Source organism: Anolis sagrei, chromosome 2 (assembly GCF_037176765.1).
Source record: "Anolis sagrei isolate rAnoSag1 chromosome 2, rAnoSag1.mat, whole genome shotgun sequence".
NCBI lineage: Eukaryota > Metazoa > Chordata > Lepidosauria > Squamata > Dactyloidae > Anolis > Anolis sagrei.
The window spans coordinates 224,613,527-224,634,808 of NC_090022.1; the positions used below are offsets into that span (position 1 = coordinate 224,613,527).

Below are 21,282 nucleotides of genomic sequence, written 5' to 3' on the forward strand. Positions count from 1 at the left end.
GGTGTCGCCACGCCCCCTATTCGGGATTGGCTGGGCGCTAAGTCGGGAGAGCTGCCCTGGGCAAGAGTCTTTCCCAATGCCTGCGGTGCCCAAGAGCGGCCACTGGGGGCGCAGCGAGCAGCATCTGCTTCGCAGTGGCGACGCTTCCCACTTCCTCATCTTCGCGAAAAGTAACTTGTGAGCCTTTCGGGGCGGTGGGCGAGGCGATCCCTGCAGGAGGAAGCAAGCTCGATCGACCCACATCCAAAAGGCTTGGAAGGCTCGCCGATCCGACCCAGCTATGTCCAAGCCGCCGCCTAAACCGGCCAAACCAGGTAAAGGGGGGAGATCTAAGCTTTTGAGCCAGGAAAGGGGGAGATCTACACTGTGGAACGAATGCAGTTTGGCATCACTTCCTCGGAGTTGTAGTGAGGCACCAGCACTCTTGGGCAGAGAAGGCTGGAGACCTTGTGGGACTACAACTCCCAGGATTCCATAGCCTTGGGCAGTGTGGCAGTTCAGCATTCGTTTCAACCTTGACGGAAGACTCGCAGGAGAGCGTGAGAAGAAGGGGAAGATCCACCTTGACACGTGGATCACTTTTCCCCCTTCGGAAAAGCATTGCCTTCCTTTCCCTCCACTCCCTGCAGCGTCAGCATACGCTTGGCACGCGAATTAGCACAGAGCCCGGGGCTGAGAGAGTGTGACTTGCTGAGCCAGGATTCGCACCCAGCACTCTCGACTCCAACCACGGTGGCAGCGTAGCTCCTGGGTTGTTGTGAGTTTTGAGGGCTGTATGGCTATGTCCCAGAAGCATTCTCTCCTGACGTTTCGCCTGCATCTATGTCAGGCATCCTCAGAGGTTGTGAGGTCTGTTGGAAACCAGGTTTGTATCTCTTTGGAATGTCCAGGGTGGGAGAAAGAACTCTTGCCTGATTGAGGCTACTGTGGATGTTGCAACTGGCCACTTTGATTAGCACTGAATAGCCTTGCAGCTTCAAAGCCTGGCCGCTTCTTGCCTGGGGGAATCCTTTGTTGGGAGGTGTTAACTGGCCTTGATTGTTTCCTGTATGGAATTCCCCTATTTTCTTAGTGTTCTTTATTTACTGTCCTATTTTAGAGTTTTTTTAAATACCGGTAGCCAGATTTTGTTCATATTCATGGTGTCCTCTTTTCTGTTGAAATTGTCCTCATGCTTGTGGATTTCAGTGGCTTCTCTGTGTGGCCTGACATGGTGGTTGTTACAGTGGTTCAGCAATTCAGTGTTCTCAGATACTATGTTGTGTCCAGGTTGGTTCATCAAGTGTTCTGCTATGGTTGGCTTCTCTGGTTCAATCAGTCTGCAGTGCCTTTCAGTTATTGTCATTTTTATTGAAATAAGAAACAATCAGGGCCAGCTAATCACCTCCCAACAAAGGATTCCCCCAGGCAGGAAGAAGCCAGACCTTGAAACTGCTAGGCCATTAAATGCTAATCAAGGTGGCCAATTACAACATTCACACCTGCCTCAAACAGACAAGAGTTATTTCTCCCACCCTGGACATTGCAGAGATATACAAACCCAATTTTCTTAGTTTCCAACAGACCTCACAGCCTCTGAGCCTTCCACAGATGTAGGCGAAACGTCAGAAGAGAATGCTTCTGGGCCATGGCCATACAGCCCGGAAAACACAGCAACTCAGTGATTCCGGCCATGAAAGTCTTCGATAATACAGCATGGCTCCTGTTTCCTAGAATCTAAAAAAAATCTAACTTGATTTACTCTTGTCCCAAGTCTGTTTTTAAGAGACTTGGAGCTGATAACACTGTAGAATGAACGCAGTTTGTTTGACATTCCCTTTAACTGCCATGGCTCAATGCTATGGAATCATGGGATCTGTAGTTTGGCAGAGAAGGCTGAAGAGGCCTTGGTAAACTACAACTCCCAAGATTCCGTAGCACTGAGCCAAGGCAGTCAAAGTAGTGCCAGGCTGTATTCAGTGGACAGTGTAGACGCGCCCATTGAAAGAGAGAGACAAGAGAGATAGAGAGAGGTAACCCGAAGCCTTCCTCCCTGATCCGGGGTGTGGCCGGCAGCGGCAGGGATCGATCGCGGAGCAGGAAGTGCGGTGCAGACTGCACCAAATGCTCCCTTTCTTCGCCTTCCGCCCGCAGAGCTGAGAGAGAGGGTGATCGATCCAATGGGATCTTCTTACAAACGCTGCTGCGGTTGGTGGCAGCAGTGACTTGGGAGAATTTGTTTTGGTGCATCTTTGAAGGTGCCAAAGCCTTAGGGTGTATCTAAACCAGGCATGGGCAAACGTGGGCCCTCCAGGTGTTTTGGACTCTAACTCCCAAAAGTTGGGATTCACCCAGGCAGGAAGCAGCCAGGCTTTGAAGTTGCAAAGCTATTCAGTGCGAATCAAGATGGCCAATTGCAACATTCACAGTTGTCTCAATCAGACAAGAGTTCTATCTCCCACCCTGGACATTCCACAGATATATAAACCCAATTTCCTTAGTTTCCAACAGACCTCACAACCTCTGAGGATGCCTGCCATAGATGCAGGCGAAATGTCAGGTGAGAATGCTTCTGGAACATAGCCATACAGCCCGGAAAAACCAGCTGTTAGGAATTGTGGGAGTTGGAGTCCAAAACACCTGGAGGACCAAGTGTCCCCATGCCTGATCAAAACTGTAGGATTAATGCAGTTTAATGCCACCGTTAACAGCCATGGCTCCATGCTATGGAATCCTGGGAGTTGCAGTTTGATGAAGTACAAGCACTCTTCGGCAGAGAAGGCTAATCACTGTAAAACTACTGCCATCTCTTAGCATCAAGCAATGGCAGATTTTCAAAATCATATCATAAGCGACTTGAGAAACTGCAAGTTGCTTTTCATGTCAGCAGAGATGTTGCTCAGGGGACGCCCAGATGTGTTACCATCCTGTGGGAGGCTTCTCTCAGGTCCTCGCATGGGAAGCTGGAGCTGACAGACAGGAGCTCGTCTTCAGGTCAGCAGTTCAGCCAGATTTCAACTCCCACAATTCCTAGCAGCATGGGCAAACTAGGGTCCTCCAGGTGTTTTGGACTCCCAACTCCTACAATTCCTAGCAGCCATTAGGCTGTTAAGAATTGTGGGAGTGGAAGTCCACAACACCTGGAGGGCCGAAATTTGCCCATGCCTGGGTTAACCCATTGCACCACCGCGGCTTCCACCACCATGGCAGTCAAAGTGGTGTCAAACTGCATTCATTCTTCAATGGAGATGCATCCGTAGATACCAACAGACACCACCCTGGATACGTCTTCTGAGGCTTAAGGTGCACCTTAAGGTCTAACTGATATCTAATAGGAGCTACAGTCTAACAGTTGACACCCCAAAAGCTGGACTTTACCTCTCCTTGCCTCAACATCTAATATGTTTGATTTAGAATACAACCCACTGTCTCATGGGCGGTTGCCTGGCATCCTTGTTGTTCAGAGTGGAGCCATGTGTAGCATAAAGAGTGTGTGGACTGAGTCAGGTGATGCCATTAGAGGGGCCACAACCAAAAATATCTAAATTTTGTGCAGTGTTTCAGCCTTTGTTTGTTTTTTGTTTTTTGTTTTTTAAATCCCTGTAGCACAATATAACACAAAGTAGTGTTCCCTCGCTACTTTGTGGTTCGCTTTTTTGTGGACTCACTGTTTTGCGGGTTTTTGCCTCCTGGCAACGATGGAGTGTGGAAGGCGGTTTCACCCTCCCCCTCGGGGGAGAGACAGCCAATCATAAAAAAAGAGAGAGAGGCACGGCCTTATAGCCCCTTATAGCTAACAAAGAAAAAAGAAAAAAAGAAGTGTGCGGTTCCTTTAAATCTCTCCTTGCTTCTACCTCACCCTCAGAATGCGATATATATAGATATATATAGCGCATCCCTATCTTGCAGATTTTCACTTTTTGCGGGTGGTCCTGAAACATAACTCCCGCGATAAATGAGGGAACACTGTAACCTCAAAAACAACTGTGTATGTCCAGTTTAAAGGTAAAGGTTACTGCTTGACATTAATTCTGTCATGTCTAACTCTGGGGGGTAGTACTCATCTCCATTTCTAAGGAATGCAGTTACCTTTCTGCCAAACATATTGCTCTATTCACATTTGCATGTTTTTGAACTGCTAAGTTGGCAGAAGCTGGGGCTAACAGTGAAAATTCACCCAGCTCCCCAGATTCAACCCGCTGACCTTTTGGTCAGCAAGTTCAGCAGCTCAGCAGTTTAACCCACTGAACCACCAGAGGCTTCAATTTATATCCTTTATCCAGCATTCTGAATCCAGTAGGCTCTCAGGCTGCTTCTATTCAGCCACATACTAATAGTAATAGTAATAGTAATAATAATAATAATAATAATAATAATAATAATCAACTTTATTTATACCCCGCCACCATCTCCCTGATGGGGACTCGGAGCGGCTTACATGAGGCCAAGCCCAACAACACAATACAATAAATGATGTCAAAACACACACAATAACGTGATAAATTACATGAAACATAAAAATACAACAAACAATTTAAAATTAAAATCAATCATAACGCAGTGATTGTGACAGTGACAGTGAATGGGCCGAATGTACAGAATAAAATACTAAAGCTAAAAACTAAAAACATGGGGTGATATAGGGATGGAGCCGATTATTTGTGAAAGAGAAAATCTTCGGAAATGAGGTCAAGAAGGATCAGAATGTGGATTAAAGAAATCCAGTCTCCACATGGACCTTCAGGAACCGCAAAAAAGTTCCCACATAGTCACAAGGCTCCCCTCGTACCAAATTGATCAAGAGGAATATTTTTTTCCCCTTACCTGGTTGGAAGAAATGAACCAATTGCAGCAGCTCTTTGGATGAGAATCAGAAGTAGAACTCACCTTTTAGCTAAAAAAAAAAAAAAAAGGGGGGGGGGGGAGAGGTGTTCATTTACCTCACTGAGAGCATCATATCCAGTTCCTTCATTTGAATTTTCCAGTAGTGCTTCTGTTTACATAAGTGCTGCGCATGTTGCTCTAGAATGTTTGCTCTGCCACATCCATTCACTGATCAACTGCAGTGAACCGTAGTGATGCAATGGGTTAAACCCTTGTTCCAGCTGAACTGCTGAACTGAAGGTCCACGGTTCGAATCCGGGGAGTGAGGTGAGCTCTTGTCTGTCAGCTCCAGCTTCCCATGCATGGACATGACTGAAGCCTCCCACAGGATGGTAACACATCCAGGCGTCCCCTGGGCAACGTCATTGCAGATGGCCAATTCTCTCACACCAGAAACTACTTGCATTTAATCTCAAATCACTTCTGACACAATAAAGCTACAGTACATTTTATCACTGATTTCGGACTTTCTCCTGACTTTTTAAAGCACGTGTTTTTTGTTTGGATGTGCTCTGCAGCACACATTAGGAGCTTGTGTTTTCTATTTATTTTTATTTATTTGAAACATTTATATTCCGGCCTTCTCACCCCGCAGGGGACTCAGTGTGGAGTACACTCGTATATACAGCAAACATTCAATGCCGGAACATAAAACCATAAATGTATACAAACATTAAAATCACTTATATCCACTTTAAAATAAGTTGCTTTAAAACCATCTCAGGACACCATTCTATTATTGCCTCACTGCATTGCCCCAAAGGCTTGCGCCCACAGCCAGGTCTAGTCCCCTCCCCTCCAATAATCCACATCATCCTGGATTTTACAGCATATGTATATGGTCCCTTAGTTAACCACAGTACAAACTATGCATCAAATTAGACAGATATGCGTTTCCCCAAACTTTCCATGCATCCTATGATGTGCCAACGCAGGCTATGATTGCAAAATTCTTTAGTATTTGTTCAACATTTGATGCATTTTTAAAGCATTATTTTTAAAAAAAATACAAAATACATATAAATCTGTTATACAAAGTACACTACAAAGAATTTATTCATATGTTTCCTCCGAAATGCACAGTTGAAAATCCCATTTCCTTATTCAAAGTGAGAATGCCCTCTTTCTGCTAGTGCTTCAGCTCACTTTCTCCTTCTGACCCTGAAGTATAGGTACCATGTGTTGCCCTACTCCTGAGTTTACTTTTTTGGACTACAGGCAGTCCCCGAATTACAAACATTCAGCTTACAAAAGACAGCAGGAAGTGAGAGAAATCTAATCTACCCCTTGGAAGGGAAATTCACTCCTGAAAGACTTATCATGGAGGAAAGGGTGTCTCAACTGAAGCTTTCTCACCAATCCTTGTTTCCACAACTAGCCAAATGTTTCAAAATCCAAATATCACAGGGACATAAAGTGAGATGAAATCTTCTGAACAGGGGCACAGACAGCAAAACAAACTCCACAAGGGTGTTAACTAACCCCTATGCTATTCAAAGCTTATCTATATCTTATCTATAAAGTAAAGGTAAAGGTTTCCCCTTGACCTTAAGTCTTGTTGTTGTTCATTCATTCAGTCGTTTCCGACTCTTTGTGACTTCATGGACCAGCCCACGCCAGAACTCCCTGTCGGCCATTACCACCCCCAGCTCCTTCAAGGTCAATCCAGTCACTTCAAGGATGCCATCCATCCATCTTGCCCTTGGTCGGCCTCTCTTCCTTTTTCCTTCCATTTCCCCAGCATAATTGTTACTTTCCCACTGAAGTGGTGCCTATTAATGTCACATGTGCATATTTTCAAACTGCTAGGTTTGTATAAGCTGGGGCTAGTAGCGGGAACTTCCTGGATTTGAACCGCTGACTTTTTGGTCCACAAGTTCAGCAGCTCACTTTAACCCACAGTGCCACCAGGGGCTCTGATCTATATGTATATCTATATCTATATATCTATATCTATATCTATATCTAACTTGTCATACTGTTGGAGGGCCGGATTATAATTTTAAAAAAACATGAATGAATTCCTTTGCACACGGAACATATCTTTTTTATTGCTTTAGTGTTTTTTGCACTACAAAAAAGATATGTTCCGTGTGCAAAGGAATTCATTCATGTTTTTAAAAAATTATAATCCGGCCCTCCAACAGTATGAGGGGCTGTCACCTCTGTTTAAAATGTTTGAGGACCCCTGGTGTAGACAGTCATGAAACCCGCATAATGCCTGATATATACACTAGTTTATATATCTAAAAAAGCACCCACAATTCTAAGGTACATCCTGTTCTAGAGATGTTTATATGGGGGAAAATTGTGTTGGTGGCTGGATCTACATTGCTATGTAATGCAGTTTTGAAATGCAGATTAACTGCATTGAACTGGATTATGTGAGGCCTCTTCTACACTGCCATATAATCAGATTATCGAAATAGTTTTCTTTGAACTGGATTATATGAGTCTACACTGCCATATATTCCAGTTCAAAACACATAATATGGATGTTATATGGCAGTGTAGAAGGGACCTGAGTCTACATTGCCAAATAATGATGTTGCCAGTTGTTTATGTTTTTAGTAGGGCTGGGCGGTTTCGTTGGTTAATTTTGTAATTCGTTAATTATTCGTTATTTTTTTTATTTACAAAATGATTTCAAAACTTATTTTCAAACCCGGAAGTGTTTTTTAATAGCGAAACAGCATCTTCCATCTTTTTTACGAGCTTCCGCCCGTTTCGGAAATGACGTTTAATGATGGAAGGATGCTGGGTGCGCTGGGAGCCAATCCGGCGCTCCCAAGCACCGTGTCTCCTTCTGATTGGGCGGGCTGCCCTTTAAAAGCGGCTCCGTGTGGCCGCATTGCTCAGTCTGGGCTGAGGCGAGGAGCCGGGAGGTGCGGGTGGCTTTAAAGCGTTGCTGGCTGGCTGTGGCTGCTGCTTGGGACTAGGGAGAGCGAGGAGGGTGGGAGCAGGAGGCATTGCTTGCTTGCTGCTCTTGTGTGTGTGTGTTTGTCTTTGTTTTTTTCTGCTAAATATTTCTTTTATTATTTAAAAAAATTAAAAAAATATTTAAAAAAAATAAAAAAAGCACAGTTCTCTTTGGTGAAACAAAAGGTGTTTCACCCAGTTGTTGTGGCTGTTTTTGCCCCACTACAGGGCAAGCATTTTGTTAATTTTCTATTTTTAAACATTTTCTGCTAAATATTTCTTTTATTACTTAAAAAATTTAAAAAAATATTTTTTAAAAAAGAAAAAAAAGCACAGTTCTCTTTGGTGAAACAAAAGGTGTTTCACCCAGTTGTTGTGGCTGTTTTTGCCCCACTACAGGGCAAGCATTTTGTTAATTTTCTATTTTTAAACTTTTTCTGCTAAATATTTCTTTTATTATTTAATTTTTTAAAAAAAATATTCAAAAAAAAAGAAAAAAAAGCACATTACTCTTTGGTGAAACAAAAGCTGTTTCACCCAGTTGTTGTGGCTGTTTTTGCCCCACTACAGGGCAAGCACTTCATTTCTATAGTTCCAACCAGTGCGGCCCTTTTGCCAACACAAAGTGCTTACAGTGCTCATTCTTTGTGTAGTTCCAAGCAGTGCGGCCCTTTTGCCAACACAAAGTGCTATAATACAGAGCTCATTATTTGTGTAGTTCCAAGCAGTGCGGCGCATTAGCCACCACAAAGTGCTATAATACAGTGCTCATTATTTGTGTGTAGTTCCAAGCAGTGCGGCCCTTTTGCCAACACAAAGTGCTATAATACAGTGCTCATTATTTGTGTAGTTCCAAGCAGTGCGGCCCTTTTGCCAACACAAAGTGCTATAATACAGTGCTCATTATTTGTGTAGTTCCAACCAGTGCGGCCCTTTGGCCAACACAAAGTCCTATAATACAGTGCTCCTTTTTATAATAACATTATTTTTATATATTACTAATAATTTATAATTTAATTTTATATATTATTTTTAAATAAATATTAAATAATAATTATTAAATGTTATAATATATGATATAATTATTTATATTATTATTTATTTCATTTATATAATAATATATTATATATTTTATTATTTTATATTATATAATATATATAATATAATTTTATATTATTTATTATTATTATTTATAAATTATTATAATTTATTATTATTTATATTTATTTAAATTTTATTATTATATTATTGTTTATTTCATTATATTATTTGACTCAGTTTTGGCTACTTTATCTTATTACTTTTTAATTTAATATCTTATTCTATTTGATTATTTTATTTGATTTATTTTATGAAATGATTTTGTTTGTAGAGCATTCAGCATTGCGCAATCGCGTCCGCCATTTTAACGAATCGATTCGTTATCATTTTAATAACGAATCGATTCGTATTTAATAATAAAGTTTCCGAAGTCCGTTTTCGCGCATGCGCAATCGCGTCCGCCATTTTTACGAATCGATTCGTTAATAATAACGAAATTTCGTAAATATCAAACTTTTTAAAAGGAAAATTTCGGAAATCTTTTAAATATCGAAACGCAAAACCCCCCCCAAAAACGAATCTATTTTAGAAACAAATTTTTCCATTGTTAACCAGGCCTAGTTTTTAGTTTTATTCTGCTGTAATATGTTGTCTGGGCTTGGCCCCATGTAAGCCGCTCTGAGTCCCCACTGGGGAGATGGTGGCGGGATATAAATAAAGTTATTTATTTAAAGTTATAAATCCAGTTTGATACTGTTAATCTGTATTCTGAAATTGAATTACATGGCCGTATAAATCCAGCCTTAGGATCGAGGAAATACAGTATTGACTGCTTTCTAAATGTCTTAATCAACTCAAAGCCTTGTTTAGTGTGACTCTCAGGGTCCTTCCACACAGCCATATAAACCAGAATATGAAGGCAGAAAATTCCACAATATCTGCTTTGAACTGGATTATTGAACTGGAAGGACTGGATTATCTGAGTCCACACTGCCATATATTCCAGTTCAAAGCAGATAATGTGGGGTTTTATTCAGCTGTGTGGAAGAGGCCTAAACTCATTGACCTTCTCTTCTTTCTGCGTGAATACATTACTCCCCAACAGTACTGGAAGACTACAATATTGATGTATTGCATTAGCTCCTCGTCATTTCCTAAACTGAGATGAGCCTTCCACCACAAGCCTTTTTTCATGCAGCAGAGAGGCAACTGCAATTCCCCATCCAGTGTTGAAAGCTTTTCCTTCCTAGAGGAAGCTTCAACCGAGCCAGCATGTTGCAATAAAACAACATTGTTGTGTTAAAACCTGTCCATCCGGTGTGCGGGGGAGAGATGGAGACATTGTAGGAAGATAATAATAATAAAGTATTCATAGTAAGATGGTCCTATACCAGCCCTTCTCTACTTGATGGTCAACATCTATATGAGTTGAACTACAGCTCCTAGTATCCGAGTTGAAAAGTGAATACAAAATCAAGGTTGTCAGGGTTGGTAGTACAACACATGAGATGGTTGTCAGTTTGAGGAAAGCTCTTTCATACAAATGCCTGCAAGATGAAGGGAGGGGTCAAAGGAAAAAGACAGGGTAGAAAAGCCCCAGTGTTGAGGAACAGTAGCCCGCTTGTTAGGGAAGCTTAGTGGAACTTCCCCTTACAAATTGCTGAGATTAACACAATCTCGGATCACGTTAAAGATCAACCTTCTCTGGATTTCAGAAAGTAGGTTTTTTAAAAAAAAATACAAAAAGAAAATGTACTTTTTGCTGATTGCCGTGATCTCTTTGCAACTTCTGGTTTCCTGTGGTCTTTACTAGTTGTCAGCTTCATATTCGAGGTGTTCTTTTAAACAAGTTGTCCTCTGAGCTGGGGAAAAAAATAGTGTGAACAACTTGTTCTTTAATTCTGCCTGGCCTTTGAAAGGAACCATAAACACGAAAAAGCAAAAGCAAAATAGTCATTGTTGTTAACATGAATGTCAGAAAACAGTGGAAATTGTTGTCTAAGGCTTTCATGGCTGGAATTACTAGGTTGCTGTGAGTTTTTTTGGTCTGTATGGCCATGTTATAGCAGCATTTTTTTCCTGATGTTTTGCCTGCAACTGTGGCTGGCCTCAACAGAATCTCTGAAAATGCCAGCCACATATGCAGGCAAAACATCAGGAGAGAATGCTGCTGGAACACGGCCATACAGCCCTGAAAAACTCACAACAACCCAGTGGAAATAATTTCTTCTCTCCTGAGTTTATTATAAGTATCAATGTTATGGAGTCATGGGAGTTGTATTTTTATGAGGTCTTCACACTTCTATGACAAATATTTTATTTATTTATTTATTTATTTATTTCAAATATTTATACCCCACCCTTCTCAACCCTCGGGGGGAGGGGGGGGGACGGACTCAGGGCCACTTACAGCCAGCAACTATTCAATGCCCCTATATACACATAATAAAGTACAATCATTACATATAAATAAAAAAATTGAATCAATTCAGTTTAAAAATTGTTTAAAAACATTACAGCTTGGTGGTCTAATCTAAGCCAAATTCTGTGACCAGAGACTCTATCAGAAGCTTGTCCATAGTCCATTTCCATAGTGAATTGTCATCATTACCACTGTCATTGTCAGCGTGTTACCCGAAGGCCTGGTCCCACAACCACGTTTTTAACTTCTTTCTGAAGGAAAGGAGAGATGAGGATAACATAATTTCGCTGGGGAGCAAATTCCACAGGTGGGGGGCCACCACCTAGAAGGCCCTGTCCCTTGTCCCCGCCAAGCGTGTTTGCGACAGAGGCGGGGCCAAGAGCAGGGCCTCCCCAGAGGATCTTAAACTCCTAGGTGGGATGTAGAGGGAGATACGTTCTGACAGGTATGTTGGGCCGGAACCATATAGGGCTTTATAGGTCAAGACCAGCCCTTTCCATTGTGCTTGGATAGTGTTGGTGCCTCACAAAACCAAAGCTCCCTTTATCTGTTGCTAAAGGAGCCATCCTGTATGTTTGATGCTCAAAATGCAATTTACATGGAAAAGATTAAGTGGCAAACTTTCTGTAACTTTCAAAAGTATATTAGTGGCACTGAACCGATGTGACGGGTAAAAAAATGAGAACACCAAAAGGTTTTTTGCATAGGTAGAATCCAACAAACACAAATCATGTTGGGTTATACAGTACTGAAAAATACAATATTTATTATTTTACTAAGAAAATCTTAGTTATTCTGTCTACTAAGACAAAAACAATAAAATAAAAATAAGATGGTTTCACTAGCTGATTTTTTTCCAGATCATGTTTATGTTTTTACGTAAACATAATCTGAAACATAAATACAGAGCTCTATTTTTGCCCTATCTAGTTTGGCCCCAGTGAAATAAATGGAATATAAGTGTATGCAGTATGGTATTACCCTTACTTGAGGAAGTGTTATTTCACTGGGGAAAGTCAGAAATGGGAAAATTGCTATCTGTATCTGTATGGTTATGAAGTGACTAGATCCTCTTCCAGCAAAAAACTAAAAATGGAGTCAAAAGGAATTGTGGGCATGACAGTATTGCCCCCATCCAGTATAGGGGTTTGGCTGAGGATGAGATTTTGTGAAATTATATTGTAATGTTAGCAGAATTTGAGCCTTGGGGAACTACCTTTTTGGAGTACATCTTCCAGAATCCCCAATGCATACTTCATTTCAACTGTAGGACAGCAAATTTAGATTTGTAGTTGTCGTGTGTCTTCAAATCATTTCCAAATTATGATGAATTTGATGAACCCATCATGTGAGGGGATTTCCCATGACTCATTCAGAGCAGGCTTGTCTTTCCCTTCCTCTAAACTAAGGCTAAGAGAGTGTGATTGACCCAAAGTCATCCAGTGGGTTTTCATGGCTTAGTGGGGATTCAAATTCTGGTTCCCAGAGTCATAGTCCAATGATCAAGCCACTACATTATGTTGTCTGTGGGTCCATCTACAGCAGTGGTTCTCAACCTGGGGTCCCCAGATGTTTTTGGCCTTCACCTCCCAGAAATCCTAACAGCTGGTAAACTGGGTGGGATTTCTGGGAGTTGTAGTCCAAAAACATCTGGGGACCCCAGGTTGAGAACTACTGATCTACACTATAGAATGAATGCTGTTTTACATCACTGTAACTGCAATGGCTCAATGCCAGGAATTTCAGTTTAGTAAGGTGCCAGCACTCTTTGGCAGAGAAGGCTAAAGCCCTTGTAAGACTACAACTTATACAATGCCATAGCATCAAGCCATTGTAGTTAAAGTGGTGTCAACTTCATTAATTCTACAGTGTAGATCAGGAATGGACAAACTTCGGCCCTCCAGGTGTCGTGGACTCCCAGCCATCTTACCAACTGTTAGGAATTGTGTGAGTTGAAGTCCAAAACATCTGGAGGGTCAAAGTTTGCTCATGGTGGTGTAGATGCATCTTTGTGTTCCAATAAATAAGTCATGGCAAAAGAAAAGAAAAACCTATGTTGTTCGGTGGCTGCTCATTTTTAGATCACTCTTATTTCATTTTAAAGCTAGCCAGTTTGTACAGATGGTTTTATTGAACTGCATGTCACCTTAATCTCAGGGAAAATATACAAAAAGTCTTACAAAGAAATAATGAAAATTACAATGATTTGTAATTCATAAATATGAATGCAACCAGCAGTTCCAGTTCTCCAGGGCATTAAGACTGCATTAAAATGAGTGTAAACACACCTATTTTATATATACAATGGAGGGGAACCAGTTTGGAACAAACAAGAGGCATCTTCCATCTTCCAAATTGACCTTTTACTGTTCCCCCTTTGAATGTCTCTAAGGACAATATTTGGTCTTCCAGATGTTGATTGACTTCTACTCCTGTTGTTTTGTGGCAGCAAATCAATGGCGATAGATGATGAGAGATGCAGTTCAGAAAGTTCTGCAAAACTAGTTACCCACCATCAGGCCCGTAGCCAGGATTTTGTTTCCGGAGGGGGGGGGGGGGGCTGAGTCTGAGTGAAAGAGGGTCTACCCTAGCAAACCTTTTGTATCGTTACCCCAATACCCCCATGCATATGGGTTATATTGAGCATGGTGATGAGATCATGATATGAATAAACATAACAGTTTAAATAATGTACCAGTAAGGCCTTCTCGCAGACCACCATGAGGCTACATGCCTGCCCACCATGGTTAAATTAAAGAGCCTTAGCAATAAGGTTATGTATACATGAAGTACTTTGGCCCCTAGTGGTAAATCAGGAAATCCACAATTCAGAGCTTCACAGTGAATGTAGTGTTTTTAGGCAAACTACTGCCTTTTAGTTTCAGTTTACTTTCTCCAGTATAACGATACCAAGACAGTTCTATTTTAGAGAAAACCACTGCAATGCAACAGTTAAGAGTGATGAAGTAAGACTTGGGAAATCCAGGTTCAATTCCCACTGAGCCATGAAACCCACAGGGTGATCTTTGACTATTACCTCTTCCTCATCTCCCCAAAAAAGTCACTAGTTTTTGGGAAGATGAACTTATTCTGTGCTTCCTTTGAACTAATTGGAAAATGTGTTGTATATGTGCACATGCACACAAACATACACACATGCATAGATATATACAAATGGTTATGATAAGAAATAATGAGAGAGTTAAGAAAACTGTGAAATTCAGGCAGATTGAAAAATAGTTCCTTTTTCATTAAAGGGTTTCATGTAAAAAGAAAGCAATTTCATAGGGGTCTTATTGTAGTTCTCATTGCTATGCGTCTTCAAATTGACTCAAATTTATGGTGACTTTATCCTAGGATTTTCTTGGCAAGGATATTGCAGTTGCTTTCCTCTGAGGCTTAGAAAATATGACAGACCTGACTGAGCAAAAATTCAAAGAGGTTACACCTTGTTTTCTTAATCTCTCTAGAGGTTGCTAGATAGGTTGAAAACAATAAAAGTGCTTTTTTGTTATGTTCATAGCAACAGGAAGAACAAGGAATTGGAGAAGGTGGTGAAATGCTAACAGGGGACAGAGGAAAGACATAATTGCACAACACTCTCTTTGCCTCAGTCTTCTCCTAAAGGGAAAACAGCACTTAACCTGGAGGAAAAACAGCAGACGAGGCACTTGGCGAAATGCAGCACAGAATAGGTAAAGAGGCAGTACAGGAATATCTGGCTACTCTAAATGAATTCAAGTCTCAAGAGCTAGATGCATTACATGCAAGGGAATGCCAGAAGCCAGAAGTAATCTCAGAACAACTGGTAATAATGTCTAAGAATTTCTGGAGGACAGGAAGGCAAAAAGGTACAGCACCATCAGCCTGACATCAATACCAGAAAATATTCTAAAGCAGATTATTAAAACAGACAGTTTGTAAACACTTAGAAAGGAATGTCATGATTGCTACAATATAAATTTCTCAAGATTAAGTCATGGCAGCCAATTTTATCTGTTTTATATAGAGTTATAGACTTAATAGATGAAGGGAATGCTGTGGATGTAATATATTTTTATTTCAGTAAGGAATTTGACAATGTCCCTCAAGTTATTCTTGCAAACTAGCTTGCAAAATGTTCTCTAGGCAATGCTACTCTTAAGTGGATTTGTGACTGGTATATCAGCTAGAACCCAAAGGGTGCTGACCAATGGCATCTCCTCATCCTGGAGAGAAGTAACCAGTGGGCTACTACAGGGGGTCTGCCCCGTGCTCAGTGCTGTTCAAAATCTTTATCAATGACTTGGATGATGGAATAGAAGGCATGCTGATCAGATTTGCAGGTGACACCAAATTGGTATCTAGCTGATATACCAATGACAGGATCAGAATTCAACATGATACTTAACAGATTGGGGAGGTGAGTCAAAGTAAACACAATTAATTCCAACAGAAATGGACTACACTTAAGTAGAAAAAAATGGAAAGGCACAGATATAGGATGGCTGAGACTGGCTTAAAAACAGTACATATGAAAAAGATTTCAGAGTCTTAGTAGATTGCAAGCTTCGTGTGAGGCAACAGTGTGATGCAGAGGCTTAAAAAGCCAATGCGATTCTAGGCCACATCAATAGGAGTATGATGTTTATACTAAACGAAGTATTTTTCTTTGGTTAGACGTCACCTGGAAGACTGCGTCCAGTTCTGGCCACCACAGTTCAAGGAGGATATTGAAAAGCTGGAACATGTGCAGAGAAGAATGACCAAAATGTGAAAAGGTTTAGAAACCATGCAGCTTAGCGTGTTTAGCCTGAAGAAGGGAAGGTTAAGGGGTAACATGATAGCCATGTTTACATATTTAATAGGATGCCATTGAGGGGGATGTGAGCTTGTTTTCTGCTGCTCCTGAGACAGGGAGAGGGAACAATAGAATCAAATTACAGTAAAAGAGATTCTACTTAAACATTAAGCGCTCTTTGATAATAGAAAACGGCCTGAGATTCTAGTGGAGCCTTGTTTTCTGGAGGTTTTTAAACAGAGACTGAATGGCTGTCTGCTGAGTGTGCTTTGATTGTGTATTCCTCCATGGCAGGGAGTTAAAACAGGATGGCTCTTTTGGTCTCTTCCAACTCTACGATTCTAAACTGTGGTCTAGTCTAATCCTTAAATAACTACACCAAAAATATCAGTAATAACAATCATCACACATTGCTTTATTTTTTATTTAAAGAGTTTGAGTGGGATTTCTTTCTGAATAAATGTTCATAGGATTATGTTCCTGATAAGATAGGAAAGAGAAACTCTGGTTTCCTGTGAGATTTGCCTTCTTGCTGTTTCCCTCCTTTTCTCATAGTTTCTTCTGTTAGTGTCCAAGATCTGTTGCTTAAGTTGCTCAAGCCCCACCACATGCTAGAAGTCTAAGGATTCTGGTTTTACTTGCTTTTCTTTCTGCAAATACAACTTCATAATGGCTCCCATCACATCACAGGTTTTAATCTGTCCAGAGATTTAACCTACTCAGGTGCAAAGAGGAAATCTTACATTTAGAATTGGGTGCCATCCCCAAGATATCTCGTTATGTATGGATATGCAAATTCAGGTATTTCAAAATCAAAAATTCAAAACAATCCCAGTTGCAAGCATTTCAAATACTCAACTTGTAGCTGTATTTGAATATACGAGGCTGGGTCAAAAAGTGTTGCCTCCTGTGTCATAAAAACATTATAAATGAACATATGACATCAGAAATTGCTACAGATCATAACCTGAACTATCCTCTACACTAGTGGTTCTCAACCTGGGGGTCAGGATCCCTGGAGGGATCACGAAGGAGTGTCAGAGGGGTCACTGAAGACCATCAGAAAACACAGTATTTTCTGTTTGTCATGGGGGTTCTATGTGGAAAGTTTGGCCCAATTTTGTCATTTTTGTGGTTCAGAATGCTCTTTGATTGTAGGTGAACTATAAATCCCAGCAACTACAACTCCCAAAATATCAAGGTCTATTTCCCCCAAACTCCACCAGTGTTCACATTTGGGCATATTGAGTATTTGTGCAAAGTTTCATCCTGATCCATCATTGTTTGAGTCCACAGTGCTCTCTGGATGTAGGCGAACTACAACTCCAAAACTCAAGGTCAATGCCCAACAAATCCAATATATTCTGTTGGTCATGGCAGTTCTGTGTGCCAAGTTTGGTTCAATTCCATCGTTGGTGGAGTTCAGAATGCTCTTTGATTGCAGGTGAAATATAAATCCCAGCAACTACAACTCCCAAATGACAAATCAACTCCCCCAAACCCCACTAGTAGTCAAATTTGGGCATATAAGGGTATTTGTGGCAAATTTGGTCCAGTGAATAAAAATACATCCTGCATATCACATATTTACGATTGATAGCAGTTGCAAAATGACAGTTATGAAGTAGGAAGGAAAATAATTTTATTGTTGGTGGTCACCACAACATGAGGTACTATATTAAGGGGTCGCAGCATGAGGAAGGTTGAGAACCTACACAAAACTTCAACTCACCATAGACACCATCAATTTGTACATATTTGAGCCATCGTTTAACCCAGGCATTAAAACCATTTTGGAAAAATTCAGGGTATTGCTTCGTGACCCATGATTTTAAACCTGTTTTAACATCATTTAAGTCATCAAATCTGAAACCACATAGGTTGTCTTTCAGAGGTCCAAAAAGACAACCTACATGGTTTCATATTCAATTACTTGAATGACTGGCTGGAGTTGAAGTCAAAAACACCTGGAGAAGCAAAGTTAGGGTACCATTGATCTAGAGCAGGAATTCTTAAACTTTTCCCACTTGTGACGCCTTTCCAACCAAGAAATGTTTATGTGATCCCAGGATATAGGTACTGTATATAAAAAAAGGTATAAAAATCAAACATTTACTGATAATAAATCGACATTTGCAAGGATTGCTAAGCAGACTGGTTTTGCTTTTTATGAAGTACAGCTGAAGCATTTTCTACAGTGTCCACTGTAAACACTGAATTGTATTTGTATAAATGTCTAGGTGAAATTCAGAAACCTTTTACTGTTGCCAAATTTTTCAGAACCCCAACATTGAGCTAAGGGGACCGCATTTGGGGTCAGGATCCACAGTTTAAGATGCAATGATCTTGAACAATATTTTCAAACTGTTTATGTAATGCTTTATCTTTTTTATATTCTGAACAATTTTGCTTTGCATTGTATGTTTTTACACCAGTGTCTGACAGATACTTCAATAAGGAAGCAGCAGTAGCCAGCTTCAAATGTGCATGAAATCTTAGAACGGCTACAGTGGACCTCATGCTTCTGGGCTACCATCTGCTGCATCATTTACAACCAGTAAAGCTTATGCTATAGTAATACTTTTCAATATTCAGCACTGAAAAACCCTAAGAAAGACCTGAAACTACACACAATTCTAGAGCATGACAGGCAGTATATGAATCCCCTGCCCATCTTTCTACACAGACTAGATCTATACTGCCATATGATGCAGTTTCAGTCTGCAGTTCAATGCAGTTTAATTGTATACTGTGAGTCTACACTGACCATATAATGCAGATTCAAACTAAATCATATGGTAGTGTAGATCCAGTAGTGAGATGTATGAGCAAGCAGGAATTTGAATTCAGGTCTCACTGATCCCATCAAACAGCCTTCCAGTAGGGAATGGCAGTGAGAATGTTCTTTAGTTATTTGAGCTCTATACACAAGTTCTTAATCAGACTCAAGGAAGTGAGAAGCTTGTTTTGTTAATGCCATTTTCTTTGTCTTTTTTAGGCCAGGTCAAAGTTTTCAGAGCCCTATATACATTTGAACCCAGAACGGTAAGCATTTACCTTTCCCCTTCAAGAAATAAGAAAAAGTTTTTTTAAAAAAACATGATTGTGCAGCTAATTCCAATCTGGCCTATTCAAGAAATGTATGAATAGGCTTTCTGTTTTATGTATAAAGATGAAAGAACAGAGGTTTGTAGAAGCCATTGCTGTTGTTTCACATTCAATGAACTTGGTGATAAGTAATGCTTTATTAACATGTAAGTTTGTACATTGCCCTAACAAGCCACATGAATTTTAACCAAGACTGAATTTTTATTCCTTGTGTTGCCAACAGTCCTGAACAAGGGATCTGTGGCAAACATGCATCATGGAAATGACAGCCAACCATGCAGCAATTGATTTGGTATCAGTTGAGACCAAATTTGATTCCCAAACCTTCTGATTTGTCATTCTGTTTTGATGTTTTTGTTGTTTTCTTGTTTTGATTACATGCCTTAGTTTGGACTGCATTATTCTACTCCATTGTTTTAAATACTTCATTTATTTACTTAACTGATATCCATCCTTTCTTCCCGTATGGGGCTCAAGCACCTTTTACACTGTCTTTATATCCCAGGATCCGATCCCAGGTTATCTGCTTTGAACTGGATTATATGAGTCTCCACTGCCATATAATCTGGGATAAGTAGATAATCTGGGGTATAAAGACAGTGTAGAAGGGGCCTGTCGTACTCCCACAGAAACCTCCTCTGTTTTCTTCCTTATTTAGGAGAGGTTAGTCTGCATATTGTAAATAGCCATTATGGGACGGATCCAGAGTTAGCCCCTTCCCTTTAAGATATCCCCTTCCCCCTCCCCTTCCAAAATCTTCCCCAGGTGTCTGGAGCCTCTCAGCTAGACTCAACGCCATCTCTGGAAGTCAGCCATTAGACCAGGAGGTGTCAAAGGAGTGAAGATGCTAAAAATATTCCACGTCAAGGTTGATAGGAAATGCTTGATCAATAGAAGTTAAACAGTTGGTTCTGTAAGCAAAGTGGCTTTGCTGAAGGTACAGAGACCAAAGAAGAAAAGACAACAGACAAGTAGGCAAAGATCACTGTTAGAACAAATCCCAATCTTTTAAGAGACTTTTGCCAGTTAGATTAGGAGGAGTTGGGTTGCTAGCCTTGCTGTTGTTTTATTAAAGTGTTTATAAATGGTTCCTCTGAGCATATCAACTCTGATCCCAATAAGATCAGGACACCTCCATGCAAACAGCTTGCAGGGGCAGAGCAGGGCCACTGAATGCTACAAAACCTGCAATTTTTCAAGTCACTCCTGACACGAAAAAAACAAACAAACAAACCTACCCTGCTTTCTGCAAGTGTGAAGGATAGCATTTTTGTTTTTTAATACATTAAAATACACACAGACACACACATCTTCTTCTGGATGTGCATGATCTCCTTGCTGTAGGATTAAACCCAAACTGATTGTGTGGATAAGTCCTACATACTGTTCACATCAATGTAAAGGATCACTGAACAAACAATTCAAAAATGACAGGAGAAGTAGGAGTGGAAATGTCCTATAACTTTTAGACAGAGAAGGTTGTGAAAGAGAAGTTGTTGGGCCTCATCTTCTGCAAATGTGTCACAGGGTAAAGCTGTGTCATCTGGGATTTTGTGGAGCCTCCATATAGAGAGCCAACAAGGTGAAGTAGTTTGAGCATTGGATTATGACCTTGGAAACTGAGGTTTGAAATGCCTCTCAGCCATAGAAATCCACTGTATGATCTTGGCATGTCTTACATTAGAGGAAGGCAAAAGCAAGTCCTCTCTGAACAAATATTTCCAAGAAAAAACCATGATATGCTTGCCTTAGGATCACCATAAGTCAGAAATAACTTGAAAGGCACACCAAGTCTATTGATCTGAATCATTTGAAAAGAAAGCATTCTGCTAAAGGTGACAGCCAATCACTTGGCCATTGAAAAGAAGCTCTGAAACAAAGAAAAAATCTTTATGATGCAGAATATTTTTCTCTTGCTGATTTCCACATCTTCTGGGTAAAAGTATAAAGACAGCCTTCCCTGTTTCCAATAACTCTACAGAGTCAGCTAACCTTATTCTATAGCATGTGAGATTATTACTACAACATTGGATGAGACATATATTTATTGTTAACTAAATGCTTCATTAAAAAAGCAGGTTGTAATTAATCTAAGTCAATTAAGCTTTCGTTAAATGAAAGTGCTAAGGCAGGAACACTAAAATCATGT

General features: G+C 40.5%; 1 protein-coding gene across 1 annotated transcript in view; it reads left to right on the plus strand.

Annotated features, from left to right (window-relative positions):
- The first annotated feature begins 49 nt into the window (after positions 1-49).
- The window catches only part of OSTF1 (osteoclast stimulating factor 1), a 35,348-nt gene continuing 14,115 nt past the window's right edge, over positions 50-21,282 (plus strand). The window contains exons 1-2 of the mRNA XM_060762184.2: positions 50-314; positions 19,024-19,070. Of these exons, the coding sequence (XP_060618167.2) occupies positions 281-314; positions 19,024-19,070 (81 nt within the window). The 5' untranslated portion in view covers positions 50-280. The remainder of the gene's footprint in view (positions 315-19,023; positions 19,071-21,282) is intronic.